Source organism: Ranitomeya imitator, chromosome 7, assembly GCF_032444005.1.
Source record: "Ranitomeya imitator isolate aRanImi1 chromosome 7, aRanImi1.pri, whole genome shotgun sequence".
Taxonomy (NCBI): domain Eukaryota; kingdom Metazoa; phylum Chordata; class Amphibia; order Anura; family Dendrobatidae; genus Ranitomeya; species Ranitomeya imitator.
In genome coordinates, this window is record NC_091288.1 from 124037059 (window position 1) to 124061912 (window position 24854).

Consider the following 24854-nt stretch of genomic DNA (forward strand, 5'->3'; position numbering starts at 1 on the left):
AAAAAACGTTTTTCTGTACGTTTTCTCCATCCGCCGGAAACCGCTTTTCTGACGGATTAGGCAAAAAACGGATGAAACGTGTGGCCATCAGGCGCAATCCAGCGCTAATACAACTCCGTTTTTTTCAAAACTCGCCGGATTGTGCCTGACGGCAAAAACCTGATGTGTGAAAGCAGCCAGAAATATAGATAGATATATCTATAGATACATAGATGTATCTATTTATAAATATATATATAGATCGATATATCCATAGATATATAATAGCAAGGCCGATGTTGCTTAATGAGTGTATAATAAAAAAAAAGGAAAAAAATGGCGTGGGCTCCCGCACAATTTTCTGCGCCAGAGGGGGAAAGCCGACAGCCGGGGGGAAATATTTGAAGCCTGAGAAGGGGTTAATACCCATGGCCCCTCCCAGGCTATGAATATCAGCCCGCAGCTGTCTGCGTAGCCTTTACTGGCTATTAAAATAGGGGGACCTTCCCCCCAAGAAATGACGTGGGGTCCCCTATATCTTATAGCCAGAAAGGCTACGCAGACAGCTGTAGGCTTAGCCTAGAGAGGGGCCATGGATATTGCCCCCCCCCCCCCACACACACACACACACACACACACACACACACACACACACACACACATACCAGCCAGGAGCCGCCCCAGAAATGGCACATCTGTAAGATGCACCAATTCCGGCACTTAGCCCCCTCTCTTCCCACTCTCGAGTAGCGGTGGGATATGGGGTAATAAGGGGTTAATGTCACCTTGCTATTGTAAGGTGACATTAAGCCAGGTTAATAATGGAGAGGCGTCAATAAGACGCCTACTCCTGACACTCCTCTGCCACGTGAGGAAGAGTCTTTTGGCACATAACGCACATTTGCGGCTAGAGACCTTGGATTTGCTCCTGGGTGCAGGATCCTTGTCCCCCTGAAAGAGAGGAGAAGGTAGAAATGATCTCCGTATCATATCTGCACCCTGGAGGAGACCCAATGCCTGAATACTCACAGGGATTGGAATAGTGCTGGGCTTCACAGACACAGAGCGGGAAGGATCAGACTTCATGCTACCATTTGTCCTACCTTACTTGATCTTCTGCCTAGGGCTCCTTAAATAGGGCGACCGGACCAGCACCTCCCTCCAAACTGAAGGGCTCCTCACCCAGTTTTCCGCGATTGGTGGAATCCTTCAGTGGAGTCCAACCGGGTCCTGTATTCAAATTTCCTGCTGTGTTCCACACTGGAACGCAAAAACCACCAGAAGTGACGATACCAGCATGCCGGCCAGCGTCTGACGTCACTTCCGGCCGCCGGAACCATGGAGTTTACAGCAAGGGAAGCCGTAAGAAACCCTCTCGCATCACAGCAGTCTGCCAGCCAGAACAGGGGGAAGGAGATGGGAACGGAGAGCTCAGAGAGGCTTCCTGACCGAGAACTCCCCAGACCTTACCCGAAGGCGCGGACCGGTGGGGAATACGTCCGGAGTCCCGAGGAGAAAGGAGCAGCATTAAGGAGAGGGAGGGGTAAACCGACCGATCTCCAGCTGCCCGGCTAAGGTAAAAGTCCGGTCTCTGCCGCCTGCACAGAGGATGACCTCTTCATCCCTATAGGGACAGGAAAAACCATTGGGGATTGGAGGTGGGAGGCGCTATTTGACCTCTTTCGTGTTTCTGGTCCCTATTAAGAAAAGATGACATCCTCCCTTGTGCTGTCGTGGGGGTTATTAGAGAAAAAAACTATTAGAAAGTGTAAAGATTTAAAAAAAAAAAAACCTAAAAAAAAATATATATATATATATTTTTCCAATAAATACATGTAAATAAAAAAACAAACAATAAAAGTGCACATATTTGGTATTGCTGCATCCCTAACTACCCACTCTATAAAACTGTCCCACTAGTTAACCCCTTCAGTGAACACCGTTAAAAAAAAAAAAAAAAAAAAAAAAAAAAAAGGCAAAAAACAATGTTTTATCATCATACCGCCAAACAGAGTGCAATAAAATGCGATCAAAAAGACGGATGTAAATAAAAATGGTACAGTTGAAAACGTTATCTTGTCCAGCAAAAATCAAGCCGTCATACAGCTCCATCAAATAAAAAAAGTTATAGCTCTCAGAATAAAGCGATGCAAAAATAATTATTTTTCCAAAAAATAGTGTTTATTGTGGAAAAGAACCAAAACAAATATAAATGAGGTATCGCTGTAATCGTACTGACCCGAAGAATAAAGCTCTTACCAATTTTACCACGTGTGGAACGGTATAAAAAAAACAAAAAAACAAAAAGCAATTCCTGAATTGCTTGTTTTTGTTAATTCTGTCTCCCAAAAATCAGAATAGAAAACGATCAAAAAATATCATGTGCCCGAAAATGGTATCAATATAAATGTCAGGTTGTCCTGCAAAAAAACAAGCAATCGCATGACTGTTGACTGAAATACGAAAAACTAATAGTTCTCAAAATCAAAACTAGTTTTCGCAATAAAAAGCGTCTTTTAGTGTGTGACAGCAGCCAAACACAAAAATCTGATATATATATATATATATATATATATATATATATATATAGTCGCTGTAATCGCATCGACCGCATAATAAAGTCACCTAATCACTTATACCGTACGAGGAACAGTGGAGAAAATAAATAAAACCAATTCTTCACCTGCTGTTGATTTACTTTCATTCTGCCTCCCAAAGATCGCAGTAAAGCTTGGCGCACATTTATCCTGCTTTCTGAGCTGACCACTTACACCGGAGTTTTAGTGTAAATCTCTGAAATACGCGATTTAGACAGAACCCCCAGCAAAAGATTCCCTATAATGAGGCCGATGGAGGCACTGTGGATGCTATATGACCCGTGATCCGGCGGTGTCCATCTTCGTAGGATTACATAAAAGTGCCGTTTTGTGCTTTTGACACCGCTGAACAGAAGCCAGACGGAGTCCAGTGTAAATCCGCTGCCTCAGTAGGCTACTTTCACACATCAGGTTTTCACAGTCAGGCTGAATCTGACGGATTGACAGATCCGGCATAAATTGTGAAAAACTGATGGGATGGATCCTTTTCCGCCGGATCAGACTAGCGGAAACGGCAAAAAAACGGATCCGTCCCATCAGTTTTGTCCTTTTGTTATCGTTTTACGATGGATCCGGTTTTTAAAAATGTACATGGGAGGTTCCCAAACGTGATTAGCTACTGAAAACCTATATATACAGTGTTCTCACAGCCCATCTTTGACAGGTTGTAGAGGAGCAAATGGCGAAGATGGAAGGCATGATGGCAAACATTCTGAAGATTTCTCTGGATTTTACTTTTGAGACGAATCGTTTGAAAGCAATTGTTCTGGAGGAGTGAGAGATAGCGCATCAGGCGTCTGCGCCAACGGCGTTTGTGGATATACCCAATCAAAGCACAGAGAATGACGCGTGGGGTGTATTCTACTTTATACATGGAGCTATGAGGAAACCCCGATAAGTTTTTCAGCTACGTGTGGATGAAAGCCAAGATCTTCGACTTGTTGGTGGAACAGATTGGACACCTCATCGCAGGAAGTGATACATATTGCCGCTTCTCAGTTTCACCGGCAGAGCGTCTGATGGTGACTCTTAGGTAAGCCATTTTTATTCTATCTCCTCCTGATAAAGCACACTTAGAACTGTAATGTTATTGCTAGTATTTTGTACTAATTTTTCCCTTGCTTTTTTCACAGATTCCTTGCAACTGGAGAATTCCTTTTGTCACTCCATTTCCAGTTCAGACTTGGGATTTCCAAAATATCCGGAATTGTGAAGCACACCTGCCGTGCATTGTGGGAATCTTCACATGGCGAATTTATGCCACATCCCACAACGGAGAGTTGGCTGGAAATAGCTGAAAAATTCCAAAAAATCTGTCAGTTTCCCGATTGCAGTGGATGGGAAACCTATCCGCATCGTCAAACCGGCTGAATCTGGATCTGAATATTTTATCTATAAAAAACATTTCTCCATTGTGCTCATGGCCATCGCAGATGCAGAATACAAATTTACATCGGTCGATATGGGAGCCTAGGGCCGCTTCAGTGATTCACAAGTTTTTAAAGTGTCTGCAATGGGGCGTCATCTCTATGAAAACACCTTCCAATTTCCACCCCCAAGACTGCTGCCTGAAACCTCTGGGCCACCAATGAAAATTTGTATGTGTTGGAGATGAAGCCTTCCAACTCTTGGAACACCTGCTGAAACCATACTCCAGTAGTGGACTGACAGCAACTAAAAGAATTTTTAATTACCGACTAACCGAGCACGAAGAATGGCAAAGTGCACTTTTGGGATTCTAACAGCCAAATGGCGAGTTCTGCTGTCCTCCATCAACCTGAAGAAAGACTGTTGATGAGGTGGTGATAGCTTGTGTGGTCCTGCACATTTATGTTATATGCAAGGAAAAGATTTCCATTGATGACCACTCTAAAGAAACCACCTTGCATGACTAAGAGAACATTACTTTTAGAAGTTCTGTGTCAGTTTCCATAATGAGGGACAAATTTGCAGAATACTTTATTTCACCTCAATGAAGACTAGACTGGCAGGATGAGAGCATTTGAAAAGTTTGTCTTGGACCTTGTTACCCAAAGTATTTGACCTTGTTTTACCCAAAGTATTGTACATGTTTGGGATTTTCCCAAAGTATTGTACATTTTTTACACAAAGTATTGTACCTGGTTGGGATTTTCCCAAAGTATTGTACCTTTTTTACCCAAAGTATTGTAACTGGTTGGGTTTCACCCAAAGTATTCTACCTTTTTTACCCAAAGTATTTAACCTTATAATTTTTTATAAACGAAAGACAACATTTTTAAACCAAAAAACTTTTATTTACAAAATATTTACAAAATTTTTATAAATTTAAAAAGTATGGGGTGGAGATAATATTGTAGGGGCAGTCAGATTGGGACGCTTCGACAGTGGGAGTGTGGAGAGAGGATTGTGGTGGTGACGGATCATTAAGAAAAACAGAAGGTGAAGGGGTGGAGAAAGTAAGAATGGGTGGACATGAAACCGGGAGTAGTGTTGGGAATTTGGAAGGTTGGAGGGGTGGAGTTGAGGGATTGGGAGGGAGAAGAGGTGGTGGGAGGAGAAGAGGGTTGTGTTTGGGGCATGATTGGTGTGGAAGAGACTGGTGGTAGTGGGCAGGGAGTGGAGGCTCAGATGTGGTTGGGAACTGGTACGGGGCAGAATGCTGGTACGGGGCAGAATGCTGGTATTGTATAGGAGGGGGAGGAGGGACAGTGGCTGGAGGGGGAACAGGTACGGGAGGAACTACCAGGGCGAGTGGAGGGGCTCGGGAGGTAACATGCGCTAGGGCAAACTGGCAGGCTTGCATTACATGCATCTGCTGGTCAGGAGATCGCTTTTCTATGCGCTCGAGTACTGCCTGGAAAAAAAACGGATTACTTACCGGTAACACTCTTTTATAGAGCCACGACAGCACCCACTTGAGAAAGGGGATCCGCCCTCAGAACAGGAAACCCTATGGAGAGATAAGAGGGGCCTGGGTGGAATGTGCTTTTACAGTCTCAGGTGGACTCTCCCCTTTAGATGAATAGGCCAGGCATATTGCATCCCGAATCCACCGAGATAATGTGCCTTTCGTGATTCCAAATCCTTTTTTATGACCCTGGAAGGAAACAAAGAGCCCTGCTCTTCCTCCAGGCGCTAGTTCTGTCTAGATAAGTTATTATGGTCCTTCTCACATCTAATGTATGGTACCTTTCCTCTTCCTGATTTGTAGGGTTATTATACAAGGAAGGAAGAATTTCTTGAGACCTATGAAATTTAGTGAATACTTTATGTAAGTAGGAAGGGTCTGTTTTTAGAACAATTCTATTTGGAAATATTGCCAGAAAAGGAGGCTCTATTAACAATGCCTGTATGTCACTTACTCTTCTCGCCGATACCAAGGCGACGAGAAGAGCTGTCTTGAGGGAGACGTGTTTAAAGTGAGCTGAGTGTAGTGGCTCGAAAGGGTGACCAATCAAGGCTTCCAGGACTAAATTAACATCCCAAGGTGGTAAGTGGGGGATTTGAACTGATTCTGACCTCTGGCAGGCTGAAATAAATCTGGCTACCCACTTGTTACCCGCAATGCTGTGACTATACAAGGCACCTAGGGCTGAAATCTGTACTTTTAGGCTATGTGCACACGTTCAGGAATTCTAGCAGAAATTTCCGGAGAAAATCCGGACATTTCTGCCAGAATTCCGCACCAAATCTGCATGCAGAATTACGCGGTTTTACCGCGGATTTGCCGCGGCATTTGCGCGGATTTTCCCAAAAATTTCTCACTGCTTAGCCAGTGGGAAATCCGCGCAAATTCCGCAAAATTAATGGACATGCTCATTATTTTTCCGCAAAGCGTTTTTTGCGCGGAAAATAGCGCAGCATGTGCATTAAAATTGCGGAATTCATGTTAAATGATAGGATGCTTAAAGTATGCGGATTATTTGCGGATTTATAGCGTTTTTATAGCGCAAAAACGCTTAAAATCCGCAAATAATCCGGAACGTGTGCACATAGCCTTAAAGGTACTGACTGACAGGCCTAAATCACGCCCTCTCTGGAGAAATTCTAAAATAATAGGGATAGGAATTTCCTTTGACAAGGCTGATGAGTAGAGGCTTAGAAATTTCTTCCACACCCTTACATATATAGATGTGGTGGATTTTTGTCTACTTAGTAGAAGAGTATCAATCACTTTATTAGAAAAGCCTCTTAGTTTTAGCAGCTGCCTCTCAAATTCCAGGCTGTCAACCGTAGGCCCTTCACATGAAGGGGCCCTGGAAGAGAAGATCCTGATCCTCGGGGAGAATCCATGGATCTGAGATTGACATGGCCCTGAGCCAGGAAAACCATGGCCTCTTGGGCCAAAATGGAATAATTAGGATCACATTCGCTCTGCTCTTTTTAATAGAGAGTCAGCCTTACGGTCCAGTGGGTCTTGTAACGAACCTGAATCCTCTACTGGAATCAAGGATTCTTTAGACGTGGATGCTACCGCCGCATCTACTTTTGAGGCTTTTGACCATGTGGAAAATTCTTCATCATTAAAGGGATAACGCCTTTTTCATGATGGTAATCCCCTTTGCCCCTGGCTCTCCCATTTTTTTGACTAAATTTTTAATTGCTCCTATTACTGGAAAAGAGGGTCTTTTCCTTTCTGATAGGCCAGCAAACATTAGGTCTTGTGGCGTTTTAGGGTCCTTAGTATCTTCGATGCCCATGGTGTTACATATAGATTTTACTAGGTTAGCAATGCTATCTGTGGGAAAGCATGTATCTTGTTCACCATCTGAGTAAACGTATTCCTGGGAAAAGTCCGATTCTCTATCGTTCATATCAATAGATTGGTCAGATTTAGGTGAATTGTATTTACTCCTATCTTTAGTATGACGAATACTCTCAGAACTACGTAAGACTTGTAATTCATCCCTAATCATTTTCCTAAGGTCCTCTGATCTTACTGAGGACTCTTCACGTAAAGTAGAATCAATGCATGAATTACACAGTCTCTTTTTATAACTATCCAGGAGGGGCTGGGAACATAACGTTTTCTCAGTTCTTTTTGCCTAGGGTGTACAGAAGAAGAGAGAACAATAATCAGCTTAATAGGGTAGATACACACTCACCCCAGTGAAGCTATTTGCCAAGGTACCGGCTGACAAAGGGGAGACTGAGGCACAGATTGAGGAATAGATCGATCCGATCTTTTATCCTTGGTGCTTTTCGTGGAAGACCTGCTCTGTTTGGAGCGTCCGCTGCTGGTATGGCTGCCTGGTGTAGTTGTGGCGACTCCTAGTGAAGACATCGCAGGGTCCTGTGGAGATTCCATATAGGACGCCGGAGTATCAGCACCGGCGTCCTTGTGACAATGGGGACCGCCATATTCTTCCTGTTGGACCCGGAAGTGTTCATCACTTCTGGGTCGCGGCCATGCTGTATGCGCCTGCACGCCCACTGGTGTCAGCGCAGGCGCCGTCTATCCTCCTTCACCCCGGAATTTCTAGCTGTTACTTCCGGGGGAAAATACACTGGAGCCCCACGCTGTCTGGGCAGACCATCCTGGATGGATTCCCGTGAGCCAGATGACTCCTCCGGTCCTGGCCTCATGGCGTTGCTTCCAGCTCTGGAGCCCTTGCCGTTCTCAAGGTAAACTGCGCAAGCGGCATCCAGGCTACGTATCCTCTTCTCTCCATGGATTCCCGTAGGAACAGGAAACCAACTGTGGGAGCGAGAGGCACCGCCCCTTTTATCTCTCCATAGGGTTTCATGTTCCTAGGGGCAGATCCCCCATCTCAAGTGGGTGCTGTTGTGGCAAAGAGAAAAGGAGTGGTTTGGCGATTTACTTGCATCTGAATGCATCCTATCCAGATGTGTGTGCAACTCAAGAATATTGTTGAGCAAATTAAATCCTGCAGTCATTTACTCAGACAACAGTTTGAGACAGTTCTGGAAGGCTGCATTCAGATGCAAGAAATCAGGTGCATAGCTCTTTCCCTGACCCCTCTGGCGCTGCCACCCAGAACCCACGGGTGTTCTAGGAGTGGCAGCAGTGTCAGAGGGGTGGGGTGAAGGAAAAGCTATACCTCACCAGCAGCTTCATGTAACGGAGTAGGCCAAGATGCTCCAGCACTGGTGGATGGGACCGAGGGATCTGATGTGAGGGAAGGCTGGGAAGGAGCAGAGGAGTCTGGACTGTCGAAGTGTCCCGCGGTGGCTTCCTGAGGGATCGCTCCAAAAGGGTTTAAGTCTGCAGGCTCCCGAGTGCTGCAGATGGTGCTGTGGAAAAAAGAAGAAAAAAAAAAAAAAAGGTAATTAATATATTGATTGGCCCTGGCTGAAACCCAAAATAAAGTGTTAGATATGTAAACATTTTTTATTAAATGGGGTGGGTAATATTTACCTTATGTTCACCATCGTCGACCGGAGGAACAACATGGCTCTTGCATGCTTATACTTGCTCCTGCGTCCTCCCAATCCACTCGGGGCCTGCATCTCCTTGTTAAACTCCTTCTTAAAGCGATTCCTGATTGAACGCCACCACTTGACAACTTTTTCGCCTGAAAAGTGAAAGCACAAATTGGTTAGTATACAATACTTTACATCCAGCAACATAACTGAACTGTGAATACTTACGCGCTTGATTCTGGGCCCGAACATCGAGGTCCTCCCAGTGGTCCACAAGTTGATGACAAACTTCCTCTCAGAGCCAACAGGTAACACTAAGATCTGCATGGCGGCGGTTCCCCATGTTCCACAGAGGCTCCCACTCTCAATTAGATCGATGAGGAGGTCGATGTCTAGCCCAGCCTCCTCACCGTCCAAGTCAATAGCACGCTGTGAAGCCTGTTAAAGACAAAAAACAAAGACATTAGACTCAAAACAACAAAGTGGGAGAAAAAAATACTCGATGACGACCACCCTGACGCCCACGCCGACGACCCTGGGAGGCGCTTTGAGGATCTCTAGATTGAGCCGCAGAATCTGAAGACTAAAAGAAGAATAAAACTAAACAATTATGTGCTTGGATATAGGCTTATATGTTGTGTGTACTGTGATGTCTGTGATGATGTGGTTCTGCGATGCATGTAAAAAAAACTTAATTGCGAGCCCACTCAGGGTATTTCTCCACGCCGTCCATCTCCTTCTGGAAGCACCTCTGATGCTGCAGCTTTCTTTACCTCACAGCGCTGACGACGCGGGGGAGGGATCCCAGAAGAAGACATGGCTGGCAGGCTGTGAAAGGCTGGCTGCTGGCAGGCTGTGGCTGTAGCTGGCTGGCTGTAGCTGTGGCTGGCTGCAGCTGTGGCTGGCTGCTGGCTGTAGCTGTGGCTGGCTGCTGGCTGTAGCTGTGGCTGGCAGGCCTGGGGCAGGTTCAGTTCTGGCGGCAGGTTCAGCTCTGGCGGCAGGTTCAGCTCTGGCGGCAGGTGTTCTCAGTGTCTTGCTGGCTGGTAAATGGATGAGTGAAGACCTACCTGGCAGGCATTATATCTGTTTCTTAATTGGGGTCTGGCCAAGTTAAAAAAACGGAATTCGGCATTTTCCGTATTCAGTGCCTTTCGGCACCCATAGAATTCCATTCTAGCAAAAAGCGTGCGCTGACTGGTTTTTCGCCGCAGATAAAACGTAACTTTGTACGTTTTTTCCAGATGCTGGACAAACTTTTCTCCGGATGAAACGTGAGGCCATCCGGCGCTAATACAAGTCTATGAGAAAACAACGGATCCGGTGGCAGCATTCACCAGATCCGGTTATTTAAAAAATCACCGGATTGAGCCTGACGGTGAAAACCTGATGTGTTAAAGTAGCCTTCTAGTGAACGAATCCCTCGGGGATTTCATCTGAATCATGTCACTTAGAAATTTAGATGGAAATCCCAAAAGTGGTCAGCGTAGAGCGCAGGATAAATGTGATCCCAAACGTTATGTAAAAATTGGCCTGGTCAGGAAGGTAAAAACAGGCTTTTAGGTGAAGGGGTTAAATATATGTACAGTAAGCTGCACAAGTACTGTAACAATTATATATGTGGCTGATCTCTTATCTGTTCTATGTAATAAATATTAAAAAAAAAAATATATATATATATATATATATATATATATATATATATATATATATATATATATATACATACACACACACACACACACACATACACATACATATATATACATATACACACATACTATGTGATGACCCGATTCTAACGCATCAGGTATTCTAGAATATGCATGTCCACGTAGTATATTGCATAGCCCACGTAGTATGTTGCTCAGCCACGTAGTATATTGCCCAGTCACGTAGTATATTGCCCAGCTACGTAGTATATTGCCCAGTCACGTAGTACATTGCCCAGTCACGTAGTACATTGCCCAGTCACGTAGTACATTGCCCAGTCACGTAGTACATTGCCAAGCTACGTAGTATATTGCCCAGTCACGTAGTACATTGCCCAGTCACGTAGTATATTGCCCAGTCACGTAGTATATTGCCCAGTCACGTAGTATACAGCACAGAGCCACGTAGTATATTGCCCAGCCACGTAGTAACATAGTAACATAGTTAGTAAGGCCGAAAAAAGACATTTGTCCATCCAGTTCAGCCTATATTCCATCATAATAAATCCCCAGATCTACGTCTTTCTACAGAACCTAATAATTGTATGATACAATATTGTTCTGCTCCAGGAAGACATCCAGGCCTCTCTTGAACCCCTCGACTGGGTTCGCCATCACCACCTCCTCAGGCAAGCAATTCCAGATTCTCACTGCCCTAACAGTAAAGAATCCTCTTCTATGTTGGTGGAAAAACCTTCTCTCCTCCAGACGCAAAGAATGCCCCCTTGTGCCCGTCACCTTCCTTGGTATAAACAGATCCTCAGCGAGATATTTGTATTGTCCCCTTATATACTTATACATGGTTATTAGATCGCCCCTCAGTCGTCTTTTTTCTAGACTAAATAATCCTAATTTCGCTAATCTATCTGGGTATTGTAGTTCTCCCATCCCCTTTATTAATTTTGTTGCCCTCCTTTGTACTCTCTCTAGTTCCATTATATCCTTCCTGAGCACCGGTGCCCAAAACTGGACACAGTACTCCATGTGCGGTCTAACTAGGGATTTGTACAGAGGCAGTATAATGCTCTCATCATATGTATCCAGACCTCTTTTAATGCACCCCATGATCCTGTTTGCCTTGGCAGCTGCTGCCTGGCACTGGCTGCTCCAGGTAAGTTTATCATTAACTAGGATCCCCAAGTCCTTCTCCCTGTCAGATTTACCCAGTGGTTTCCCATTCAGTGTGTAATGGTGATATTGATTCCTTCTTCCCATGTGTATAACCTTACATTTATCATTGTTAAACCTCATCTGCCACCTTTCAGCCCAAGTTTCCAACTTATCCAGATCCATCTGTAGCAGAATACTATCTTCTCTTGTATTAACTGCTTTACATAGTTTTGTATCATCTGCAAATATCGATATTTTACTGTGTAAACCTTCTACCAGATCATTAATGAATATGTTGAAGAGAACAGGTCCCAATACTGACCCCTGCGGTACCCCACTGGTCACAGCGACCCAGTTAGAGACTATACCATTTATAACCACCCTCTGCTTTCTATCACTAAGCCAGTTACTAACCCATTTACACACATTTTCCCCCAGACCAAGCATTCTCATTTTGTGTACCAACCTCTTGTGCGGCACGGTATCAAACGCTTTGGAAAAATCGAGATATACCACGTCCAATGACTCACCGTGGTCCAGCCTATAGCTTACCTCTTCATAAAAACTGATTAGATTGGTTTGACAGGAGCGATTTCTCATAAACCCATGCTGATATGGAGTTAAACAGTTATTCTCATTGAGATAATCCAGAATAACATCCCTCAGAAACCCTTCAAATATTTTACCAACAATAGAGGTTAGACTTACTGGCCTATAATTTCCAGGTTCACTTTTAGAGCCCTTTTTGAATATTGGCACCACATTTGCTATGCGCCAATCCTGCGGAACAGACCCTGTCGCTATAGAGTCCCTAAAAATTGTAGTACATTGCCCAGTCACATAGTATACAGCACAGAGCCATATAGTATATTGCCCAGCCACGTGGTATATTGCCCAGCCACGTGGTATATTGCCCAGCCACGTAGTACATTGCCCAGCCACGTAGTACATTGCCCAGTCACGTAGTATATTGCCCAGCTACGTAGTATATTGCCCAGTCACGTAGCACATTGCCCAGTCATGTAGTATATTGCCCAGTCACGTAGTATATTGCCCAGTCAAGTAGTATACAGCACAGAGCCACGTAGTATATTGACCAGCCACGTAGTATATTGTCCAGTCACGTAGTATATGCCCAGCCACGTAGTACATTGCCCAGTCACATAGTATACAGCACAGAGCCATGTAGTATATTGCCCAGCCACGTGGTATATTGCCCAGCCACGTGGTATATTGCCCAGCCACGTAGTACATTGCCCAGTCACGTAGTATATTGCCCAGCTACGTAGCATATTGCCCAGTCACGTAGCATATTGCCCAGTCACGTAGTATATTGCCCAGTCACGTAGTATATTGCCCAGTCACGTAGTATATTGCCCAGTCATGTAGCATACAGCACAGAGCCACGTAGTATATTGACCAGCCACGTAGTATATTGTCCAGTCACGTAGTATATAACACTGCCCACGCAGTATATAACAGTGGCCACGTAATATATAGCACAGCCCATGCACTATATCACACAGCCCACATAGTATATAAACACTGCCTATGTAGTATATAGCAGCCACGCGGTATCTAACACAGCCCACGTAGTATACAGCCGTGTGGGCACCATATCCCTGTTAAACAAATAATTAAAATAAAAGATAGTTATATACTCACCCCTGGGATCCACCAAAGCTCTGGCGATATGCGCGCGGCTGCCGCCATCTTCCGTTCCCAGGATGCATTGCAAAATTACCAAGTCTTCTGGGTAATTTCGCAATGCATCGCCGGGAATGGAAGAAGGCAGCAGGCGCAAGCAGATCGTCGGACAACGGAGGGTGAGTATAGCAGGTTTTTTAACATTACATTTTTTTTTTTTTTTTTTTTTTACTATTGATGCCGCATAGGCAGCATCAATAGTAAAAATTTGGGGACACACAGTTAATAGGAGCGGTAACGGAGTGCGTTACCCGCGGCATAACGCGGTCCGTTCCCGCCTGCATTAACCCTGTGTGAGCGGTGAGTGGAGGGGAGTATGCGGGCGACGGGCACTGACTGCGGGGAGTAAGGAACAGCCATTTTCTTCCGGACTGTGCCCGTCACTGATTGGTCGTGGCTGTTTTGCCGTGACCAATCAGAGACTTGGATTTCCATGACAGACAGAGGCCGCGACCAATGAATATCCATGACAGACAGAAGGACAGAGACAGAAGCACGGAAGTACCCCTTAGACAATTATATAGTAGATTATATATATCTATAATATAAGGCTGGGAGCGTAACTCTGTCCGAAGCCTTTATAGACTGCGCAAGCGCCGGCGCAGTCTGGACCCCACAGAGTGACGCTCCCAGGAGATCGCGGTATGCGTAAACACTGAACGCACACCGCGATCTCCAATGGAGAAGCAGGGACGCGCCAGGAGGGTAAGTATAAGCTATATTCACCTGTCCCGGGGCATATACTATGGAGCATCTTATGGGGCCATCAACCATAATGCAGCAGCATACGGGGCATATACTATGGAGTATCTTATGGGGGCCATCAACATTTATGGAGCAGCATACGGGGCATATACTATGGAGCATCTTATGGGGGCCATCAACCATAATGGAGCAGTGTACGGGGCATATACTATGGAGCATCTTATGGGGGGCCATCAACATTTATGGAGCAGTATACGGGGCATATACTATGGAGCATCTTATGGGGGCCATAAACCTTTATGGAGCAGTGTATGGGGCCATATGGATGGGAGCAGCAAATTACAGAACGGTGGAGCAGGATGGGAGCAGCACATGACAGAACGGGGGCGCAGGATGGGAGCAGCACATGACAGAACGGGGGCGCAGGATGGGAGCAGCACATGACAGAATAGGGCAGCATATGACAGGATGGGAGCGCAGGATGGGTGCAGCACATGTCAGAATGGAGGCGCAGGATGGGAGCAGCACATGTCAGAATGGAGGCGCAAGATGGGTGCAGCATATGTCAGAATGGGGGCGCAGGATGGGAGCAGCACATGTCAGAATGGGGGCACAGGATGGGAGCATCGCATGTCAGAATGGGGGCGCAGGATGGGTGCAGCACATGTCAGAATGGGGGCGCAGGATGGGAGCAGCGCATGTCAGAATGGGGGCGCAGGATGGGAGCAGCGCATGTCAGAATGGGGGCGCAGGTGGGAACAGCACATGACAGGATGGGGGCGCAGGATGGAGCAGTTCATTACAGGATGGGGACGCAGGATGGAGCAGCACATGACAGGATGGGCACGCAGGATGGAGCAGCACATGACAGGATGGAGACCATATACCAATATAAATGCTCGCCACCCGGGCGTAGAACGGGTTCAATAGCTAGTATATATATATTATTCTATCCTGACGGTTTACATTGTGATTTTACTCTCTGCGGCTGATGAAATGTCAGGTTTTCAAGGAGATGTGTGAGTAAAAATCAGACGGAATTCGCATAGGCACAGTTTTGTCTGATATAAGAGGCAGTGGCAGCATGCTGCAATTTTTTTGCTCAGTCCGATCTGAGTTGCGAAAAAAAATGGAGATGAGCAGGGACTCAAATTAACATTAGTATGAGTTTAATCCGGTTTATTATGAGTATGAGCTTTAACAGTACAAACAGAGGCTATGTGTATTTTCAAATGATAATAGTTATTAAATGAGTTGTCCACTTATAAAACATTACTGTAATGTGTTACAAATTAATATAAAGATTAAAACACATTATGTTCAAGAAAGGGGCTCAAATGGCTAATGGAGTATGTGAAAAAAGCCAGGCAACCAGCTCCCATAAAGCAACGTCTTACCTAGCTGGGCCAATCTCTTTAGGCGTTACATTTTTTTTTCACCTTTGAAACAAAGCTGTCTGGTCAGATCTAGAAAGCTGCTACGGGATATGCACTTTTATAATAACTACATTAGAGTTGTACCATAGCAGGCAGACAACTGTCTCCATAATACACAAGGTGTCTTAACATTATATCAGCTATTTTTATTTTCCAAGTATTCGGAAAACAAGTAAAAGATAGCATAAAAAGTAATAAAATGGAGATGTCACAAAATTTGTAATGCATGACACATAACACTTACCCTGTAGTACTTCCATGGGGAGAACTGTCCAAGCATTTTCCATGTAGGAAATATACAGATAACGTGCAGTATTACATGCCAGACCAATGTACAGCACCCTGTAATAAAAAGATTTAATTAACACACTACAAAAGCATCAAGTTACTAAGGGTGCTTTCACATTGCGTTTTGTCACAAATTCGTTAGTCCATTAAGGGTCTAAGTTTGAACCCCTTTTCAAAATGAGATTCATACATATTCAACAACGGGGTCATAGACAATAATGTGCAGACAGTCAGTGTGTGCTCTGACGTGCATCAGTTTTGGGACATATACGCTTACTAGAGGCAAACACTCAGATGCATACAGTAGTGTTCAATATAATAGCAGTCCTATATGACTAACCAGATTAATCACTGTTTTGATGTAAATTACCACGTGTCATTTACCAGTTGGTGCAGTAGATAAAACCAACAGACTCCGCATTCATGATCTGCAGGTTTTTGAGTCTGTACAAGGGCTCATACTTACGTGCGAGAAACTCGGATGAGTCTCGCACGTCAATACCCGGCACTGCATCCGGCACTCAGATCGGAGCGTGCGGCCGCATAGCAATACATGCAGCCGCACGCTCCACTCCTGAGTGCCAGGTATTGACATGCGAGACTCATCCGAGTTTCTCGATGGTAAATATGAGCCCTTAGAATAATAAATTAAAGGCCAGAGTGTTCAAAATAAAAGCAGTGTGGAGTTCAATTAGTGAGGTAAATCATTCTGTGAAGAAGCAGGTGTGAATCAGGTGTCCCTTATTTAAGGGTGAAGCCAGGACATGTTGTATGCAAGTGCCATGACTGAACTCAAAGTACATTTTGAAGGTCAACTTGTCAAACAACTTCAATCCCAAGTATTTCGGCATAATCCTTGATAGAAGCCTAACCTTTAAATCTCACTTGGATAAGACAGCACAGAAACTCAAAGCAAGCAATAATATTATTCAGAAACTCTATGAATCCTCCTGGGGTTCCTCAGCACCTGTCTTGCGAACGTCTACCCTTGCCTTGGTGTACTCTGCCGCAGAATATGGTGCTCCAGTATGGCTGAATAGTTGCCACGTGAATGCAATTGACAATCAGCTGAACAACTCTATGCGCATAATATCTGGTGCTATCAGACCTACGCCTGTACACTGGTTACCTGTCTTGAGCCATATCGCACTTTCAAATCTGAGAAGACAAAGTAGTAAAGTAGTGAAATACACCAAAGTAGTAAAGTAGTGAAATTTCCGCTGCAATTCTGCAACGTGTGCACATAGTCTTAGCAGAAACCTTTGTGAAGCTAATCTCTTAAGGTACCTTCACACTAAACGATATCGCTAGCGATCCGTGACGTTGCAGCGTCCTGGCTAGCGATATCGTTCAGTGTGACACGCAGCAGCGATCAGGATCCTGCTGTGATGTCGTTGGTCGGGGCTAGAAGGCCAGAACTTTATTTGGTCGCTGGCTCTCCCGCTGACATCGCTGAATCGGTGTGTGTGACGCCGATTCAGCGATGTCTTCGCTGGTAACCAGGGTAAACATCGGGTTACTAAGCGCAGGGCCGCGCTTAGTAACCCGATGTTTACCCTGGTTACCATCCTAAAAGTAAAAAAAACAAACGCTTCATACTTACCTTCTGCTGTCTGTCCCCCGGGCTGTGCTTCTCTGTACTCACTGTGAGCACAGCGGCCGGAAAGCAGAGCTGTGACGTCACCGCTCTGCTTTCCGGCCGCTGTGCTCACAGCCAGTACAGAGAAGCACAGCGCCGCGGGACAGACAGCGGAAGGTCAGTATGAAGCGTTTGTTTTTTTTACTTTTAGGATGGTAACCAGGGTAAACATCGGGTTACTAAGCGCGGCCCTGCGCTTAGTAACCCGATGTTTACCCTGGTTACCAGGGGACCTCGGGATCGTTGGTCGCTGGAGAGCTGTCTGTGTGGCAGCTCTCCAGCGACCAAACAGCGACGCTGCAGCGATCCGGATCGTTGTCGGTATCGCTGCAGCGTCGTTTAGTGTGAAGGTACCTTTAGCAAGGAGTCCCTGCAGAGTCCCACTTTTAAAAAGAACAAACAAAAAAACACATACTGAATAGGATACAATTTCAAAGAATATATTAACTGGCCAAAAGAGAAATGGAGAAACATTTTGTGGACTGATGAAAGTAAAATTGTTCTTTTGGGTCCAATGAATGAAGACAGTTCATCAGACAACCCCCAAACTCTGCATTCAAGCCACAGTACACTCTGATGACAGTGAAGCATGGTGGTGCAAGCATCATGATATGGGCATGTTTCTCTTACTATAGTGTAGGACCCTTTACCGCATACCAGGGATCATAAACCAGTTTGCATATATTAAAATATTTCAAGATGTCATGTTGCCTTACGCTGAAGAGGATATGCCTTTGAAATGGGTGTCTCAACAAGACAAAGACCCTAAAATATCTAGTAAACAAGCAAAATCTTGGATCCAGTCCAACAAAACTGAGGTTATGTAGTGGCCAGCCCAAACTCCAACGTGATCACTGAACGTGGGCAAGATTGCAATGTAAAAGGGGCCTTATGACAACACAGTATTTAATCTTAATTATTCAGACATTTAATTTCAATAAGCCAGCAGGCATTGACTTACATAAATTCAAGAGTAAAAATATAGATGTTTCTTTCTTCGGTTGGTCAAGAGTCTGAAATGTTGACTCTTCATGTAGGTTGAATTGATATTTGTAAATTGATGAATGGTTGTAATTTACCTCTTATATCAGCTCCTACAGTTTATTATATTGTTATCTTTGCAAGACAGGGATGCAGAATCACTGAACAATGATGCTTGTTAACCCCTTCATGACCCAGCCTATTTTGACCTTAAAGACCTTGCCGTTTTTTGCAATTCTGACCAGTGTCCCTTTATGAGGTAATAACTCAGGAACGCTTCAACGGATCTTAGCGGTTCTGAGATTGTTTTTTCGTGACATATTGGGCTTCATGTTAGTGGTAAATTTAGGTCAATAAATTCTGCGTTTATTTGTGATAAAAACGGAAATTTGGCGAAAAGTTTGAAAATTTCGCAATTTTCACATTTTGAATTTTTATTCTGTTAAACCAGAGAGTTATGTGACACAAAATAGTTAATAAATAACATTTCCCACATGTCTACTTTACATCAGCACAATTTTGGAAACAAAATTTTTTCTTTTAGCCTCAATTTTTTCATTTTCACATGGGCAACAGGATAAAATGGATCATAAAATTTGTTGGGCAATTTCTCCTGAGTACACCAATACCTCACATGTGGGGGTAAACCACTGTTTGGGCACATGGTAAGGCTCGGAAGGGAAGGCGCGCCATTTGACTTTTTGAATGGAAAATTAGCTCCAATTGTTAGCGGACACCATGTCGCGTTTGGAGAGCCCCTGTGTGCCTAAACATTGGAGCTCCCACACAAGTGACCCCATTTTGGAAACTAGACCCCCCCAAGGAACTTATCTAGATGCACATTGAGCACTTTAAACCCCCAGGTGCTTCACAGAAGTTTATAACGCAGAGCCATGAAAATAAAAAATAATTTTTCTCTCCTCAGAAATGATTTTTTAGCCTGGAATTTCCTATTTTGTCAAGGGTAATAGGAGAAATTGGGCCCCAAATGTTCTTGTCCAGTTTGTCCTGAGTATGCCGATACCCCATATGTGGGGGTAAACCACTGTTTGGGCGCACGGCAGGGCTCGGAAGGGAAGGCACGCCATTTGGCTTTTTAAATGGAAAATTAGCTCCAATCATTAGCGGACACCATGTCACGTTTGGAGAGTACCTGTGTGCCTAAACATTGGAGATCCCCCACAAATGACCCCATTTTGGAAACTAGACCCCCAAAGGAACTAATTTAGATGTGTGGTGAGGACTTTGAACCCCCAAGTGCTTCACAGAAGTTTATAACGCAGAGCCATGAAAATAATAAATACGTTTTCTTTCCTCAAAAATAATTATTTAGCCCAGAATTTTTTATTTTCCCAAGGGTTACAGGAGAAATTGTACCCCACAAGTTGTTGTCCAGTTTCTCCTGAGTACGCTGATACCCCATATGTGGGGGTAAACCACTGTTTGGGCACATGCCGGGGCTCGGAAGTGAAGTAGCGATGTTTTGAAATGCAGACTTTGATGGAATGCTCTGTGAGCGTCACGTTGCGTTTGCAGAGCCCCTGATGTGGCTAAACAGTAGAAACCCCCCACAAGTGACCCCATTTTGGAAACTAGACCCCGAAAGGAACTTATCTAGACGTGTGGTGAGGACTTTGAACCCCCAAGTGCTTCACAGAAGTTTATAACGCAGAGCCATGAAAATAAAAAATAAAAATTATTTTCTCAAAAATGATCTTTTAGCCAGCAATTTTTTATTTTCCCAAGGGTAACAGGAGAAATTTCACCCCAAAAGTTGTTGTCCAGTTTCTCCTGAGTACGCTGATACCCCATGTGTGGGGGTAAACCACTGTTTGGGCACACGTCGGGGCTCAGAAGGGAAGTAGAGACTTTTGAAATGCAGACTTTGATGGAATGGTCTGCGAGCGTCACGTTGCGTTTGCAGAGCCCCTGGTGTGCCTAAACAGTAGAAACCCCCCACAAGTGACCCCATTTTAGAAACTAAACCCCCCAAGAACTTATCTAGATATGTGGTGAGCACTTTGAACCCCCAAGTGCTTCACAGACGTTTACAACGCAGAGCCGTGAAAATAAAACATCATTTTTCTTTCCTCAAAAATGATGTTTTAGCAAGCATTTTTTTATTTTCACAAGGGTAACAGGAGAAATTAGACCCCAGTAATTGTTGCGCAGTTTATCCTTAGTATGCTGGTACCCCATATGTGGGGGTAAACCACTGTTTGGGCACACGTCGGGGCTCGGAATTGAGGGAGCACCATTTGACTTTTTGAATACAAGATTGGCTGGAATCAATGGTGGCGCCATGTTGCGTTTGGAGACCCCTGATGTGCCTAAACAGTGGTAACCCCTCAATTCTACCTCCAGCACTAACCCCCCCCACACCCCTAACCCTAATCCCAACTGTAGCCATAACCCTAATCACAACCCTAACCACAACCCTAATTCCAACCCTAACCCTAAGGCTATGTGCCCACGTTGCGGATTCGTGTGAGATTTTTCAGCATCATTTTTGAAAAATCCGCGGGTAAAAGGCACTGCGTTTTACCTGCGGATTTTCCGCGGATTTCCAGTGTTTTTTGTGCGGATTTCATCTGCGGATTCCGCACGGTATTTTCCGCACCATGGGCACAGCGGATTTGGTTTTCCATAGGTTTGCTTGGTACTGTAAACCTGATGGAACACTGCTGCGAATCCGCAGCGGCCAATCCGCTGCGGATCCGCAGCCAAATCCGCACCGTGTGCACATAGCCTAATTCTAAAGGTATGTGCACACGCTGCGGAAAACGCTGCGGATCTGCAGCAGTTTCCCATGAGTTTACAGTTCAATGTAAACCTATGGGAAACAAAAATCGCTGTACACATGCTGCAGAAAAACTGCACGGAAACGCAGCGGTTTACATTCCGCAGCATGTCACTTCTTTCTGCGGATTCCGCAGCGGTTTTACAATTGCTCCAATAGAAAACTGAAGTTATAAAACCGCAGTGAAATGCGCATAAAAAACATGGTAAATCCGCCATAAATCCGCAGCGGTTAAGCACTGCGGATTTATCAAATCCGCAGCGGAAAAATCTGCAGAGGACCAGAATACGTGTGCACATACCAAAACCCTAACCCTAGCCCTAACCCTAGCTCTAACCCTAACCCTAACCCTAGCCCTAACCCTAGCCCTAACCCTAACCCTAGCTCTAACCCTAGCTCTAACCCTAGCCCTAACCCTACCCCTGACCCTAGCCCTAACCCTACCCCTATTCTAACATTAGTGGAAAAAAAAAATTCTTTATTTTTTTATTGTCCCTACCTATGGGGGTGACAAAGGAAGGGGGGGTCATTTATCATTTTTTTATTTTGATCACTGGGATAGATTATATCTCAGTGATCAAAATGCACTTTGAACGAATCTGCCGGCCGGCAGATTCGGCGGGCGCACTGCGCATGCGCCCGCCATTTTGGAAGATGGCAGCGCCCAGGGAGAAGACGGACGGACCCCGGCAGGATCGTTAAGTATGATGGGGTGGGGGGGAGCATGGGGCTGTGGATCGGAACGCGGGAGGGGTGGAACGGAGCATGGGGGGGTGGAACGGAGCACGGGGGTGGAACGGAGCACGTGGGGGTGGAACGGAGCACGGGGGGGTGGATCGGAGTGCAGGGGGGGTGATTGGAGCACGGGGGTGAGCGGACAAGAGCATGGGGGGGGAGCGGAGCACAGGGCGGAGGGGAGCGGGGCAGTGTACCGGACAGATCGGAGGGCTGGGGGGGCGATCGGTGGGGTGGGGGCACATTAGTGTATCCAGCCATGGCCGATGATATTGCAGCATCGGCCATGGCTGGATTGTAATATTTCACCCGTTATAATAGGTGAAATATTACAAATCGCTCTGATTGGCAGTTTCACTTTCAACAGCCAATCAGAGCGATCGTAGCCACGGGGGGGTGAAGCCACCCCCCCCCCTGGGCTAAACTACCACTCCCCCTGTCCGTGCAGATCGAGTGAAATGGGAGTTAACCCTTTCACCCGATCTGCAGGGACGCGATCTTTCCATGACGCCACATAGGCGTCATGGGTCGGATTGGCACCGACTTTCATGACGCCTACGTGGCGTCATGGGTCGGGAAGGGGTTAATATGCTGATTACACATTGTACTGGTCAATTAGTTTGTTGGCTTGCAAACATTGAAGGATAAACTATAATTAACAAGGCAGGATAATCTCATCAAACCAACCCCTTGATCCATGGAGAACAAAGGATAACAGTTGTGAACTATAAAAAGTGGATATGTCTATGAAACAAGACATCCAGGAGATGGAAAGAACCAGAGACTTTTACAAATCCACAGCCAGGAACATGCTACAGGATAGCTGCCAGATCATGGCTCCATCATGAGGGACACAGATTTGACATTGTACGGGATGACAGCTTAGGGGACCACAGTGAATCAAAAGAAAGAAAAGCATTACTGTAAACATTCGCACACCATCAAAAAAATATACCAATTGTATAAAATGTACAAACTGATTTTATTGACATATCAAAAACACACCACAAGCAGTAAAAACATAGTTAAAAACATACAATAAACATCAAAAACACACAGGAAATGAAGACCATGATTCAGTGTAGTAATGCAACCTAACACTATCCTATTGGCTCATGGGGTGATACACAGAAAAATAACTGAGGTCGGACAAAGCCATAATAGCCCAGAAGGCACATCCGTGCAAAGAGATAAAAAAAGTATTAAGCACAGGATGGCTGTCCAACAAAACCTATATTTACAGAGCCCCAAATTAGAGACCAGGATAGCTGGCCACCTCTATTCAATAATACCACTGGGTCTCAGAAGATAAACAGGAGAAGCCCTCCGATGAGAATACAACCTGGTGTAGCTATGCCCCACGCGTATCGCCTGGTAGACCAGGCTTCGTCAGGGAAGGTATGCAGATGACATATCCAACAATCATATATACCGTGGGCCTAATAGCCGATAAGCAACTGGTGTGAGAAAGAGCAGCGGAGGACCGGAAACGCACACCAGGCGACTGCGCACGGGCAAAAGATCAATGTGTACCTCCTGTATAATGAGGCAGACAATGCGCGCATGCGCAGAAGAAGGGCACAACAAAGGAGTGTGCAAGCGCACAGCGACACTCGGCGTACATGAGATAGCCGCTGGCTGAGGGATTAAGCACGTGCGCAGAACCAACAGGCGCCTGAGCGGCCGCTAACCCGGGAGAGCAAATAAGGCAGAGCACTGGGTCCAACGGCGCATGCGCCGAATACGTGCCGAAATGTGTAATGTGCACGCGCAAAACACAAGACCAGAGAATGCAGCCAATTACAGGCACATATAAATAGAGGATACCAAGGGGGTACATGTGCCATTGTAATACACCACATATGGGGCAAGAGGCCTATGATCAGCCCAAGGGATCACAAAGGAATCCCATATAATTAGAACCAAAGTTACATAGTTACATAGTTATTAAGGTTGAATGAAGACTATATGTCCATCTAGTTCAACCCATAGACTAACCTAAAATGCCCTAACATGTTGATCCAGAGGAAGGCAAAAAAAAAACCCATGTGGCAAAGAGTAAGCTCCACATTGGGGAAAAAAATTCCTTCCCGACTCCACATACGGCAATCAGACTAGTTCCCTGGATCAACGCCCTATCAAGGAATCTAGTGTATATACCCTGTAACATTATACTTTTCCAGAAAGGTATCCAGTCCCCTCTTAAATTTAAGTAATGAATCACTCATTACAACATCATACGGCAGAGAGTTCCATAGTCTCACTGCTCTTACAGTAAAGAATCCGCGTCTTATTATGCTTAAACCTTTTTTCCTCCAGACGTAGAGGATGCCCCCTTGTCCCTGTTTCAGGTCTATGATTAAAAAGATCATCAGAAAGGTCTTTGTACTGTCCCCTCATATATTTATACATTAAAATAAGATCACCCCTTAGTCTTCGTTTTTCCAAACTAAATAGCCCCAAGTGTAATAACCTATCTTGGTATTGCAGACCCCCCAGTCCTCTAATAACCTTGGTCGCTCTTCTCTGCACCCGCTCCAGTTCAGCTATATCTTTCTTATACACCGGAGACCAGAACTGTGCACAGTATTCTAAGTGTGGTCGAACTAGTGACTTGTATAGAGGTAAAATTATATTCTCCTCATGAGCATCTATGCCTCTTTTAATGCATCCCATTATTTTATTTGCCTTTGTAGCAGCTGCCTGACACTGGCCCCTGAATATGAGTTTGTCATCCACCCATACACCCAGGTCTTTTTCATTGACGGTTTTGCCCAGAGTTTTAGAATTAAGCACATAATT

The 24854-nt window shown here is 45.0% G+C and overlaps 1 protein-coding gene across 1 annotated transcript in view; it reads right to left on the reverse strand.

The window, feature by feature from the left end:
• The window catches only part of MFSD6 (major facilitator superfamily domain containing 6), a 423265-nt gene that overhangs the window by 251991 nt on the left and 146420 nt on the right, over positions 1–24854 (reverse strand). The window contains exon 3 of the mRNA XM_069733788.1: positions 15854–15951. Within this exon, the coding sequence (XP_069589889.1) occupies positions 15854–15951 (98 nt within the window). The remainder of the gene's footprint in view (positions 1–15853; positions 15952–24854) is intronic.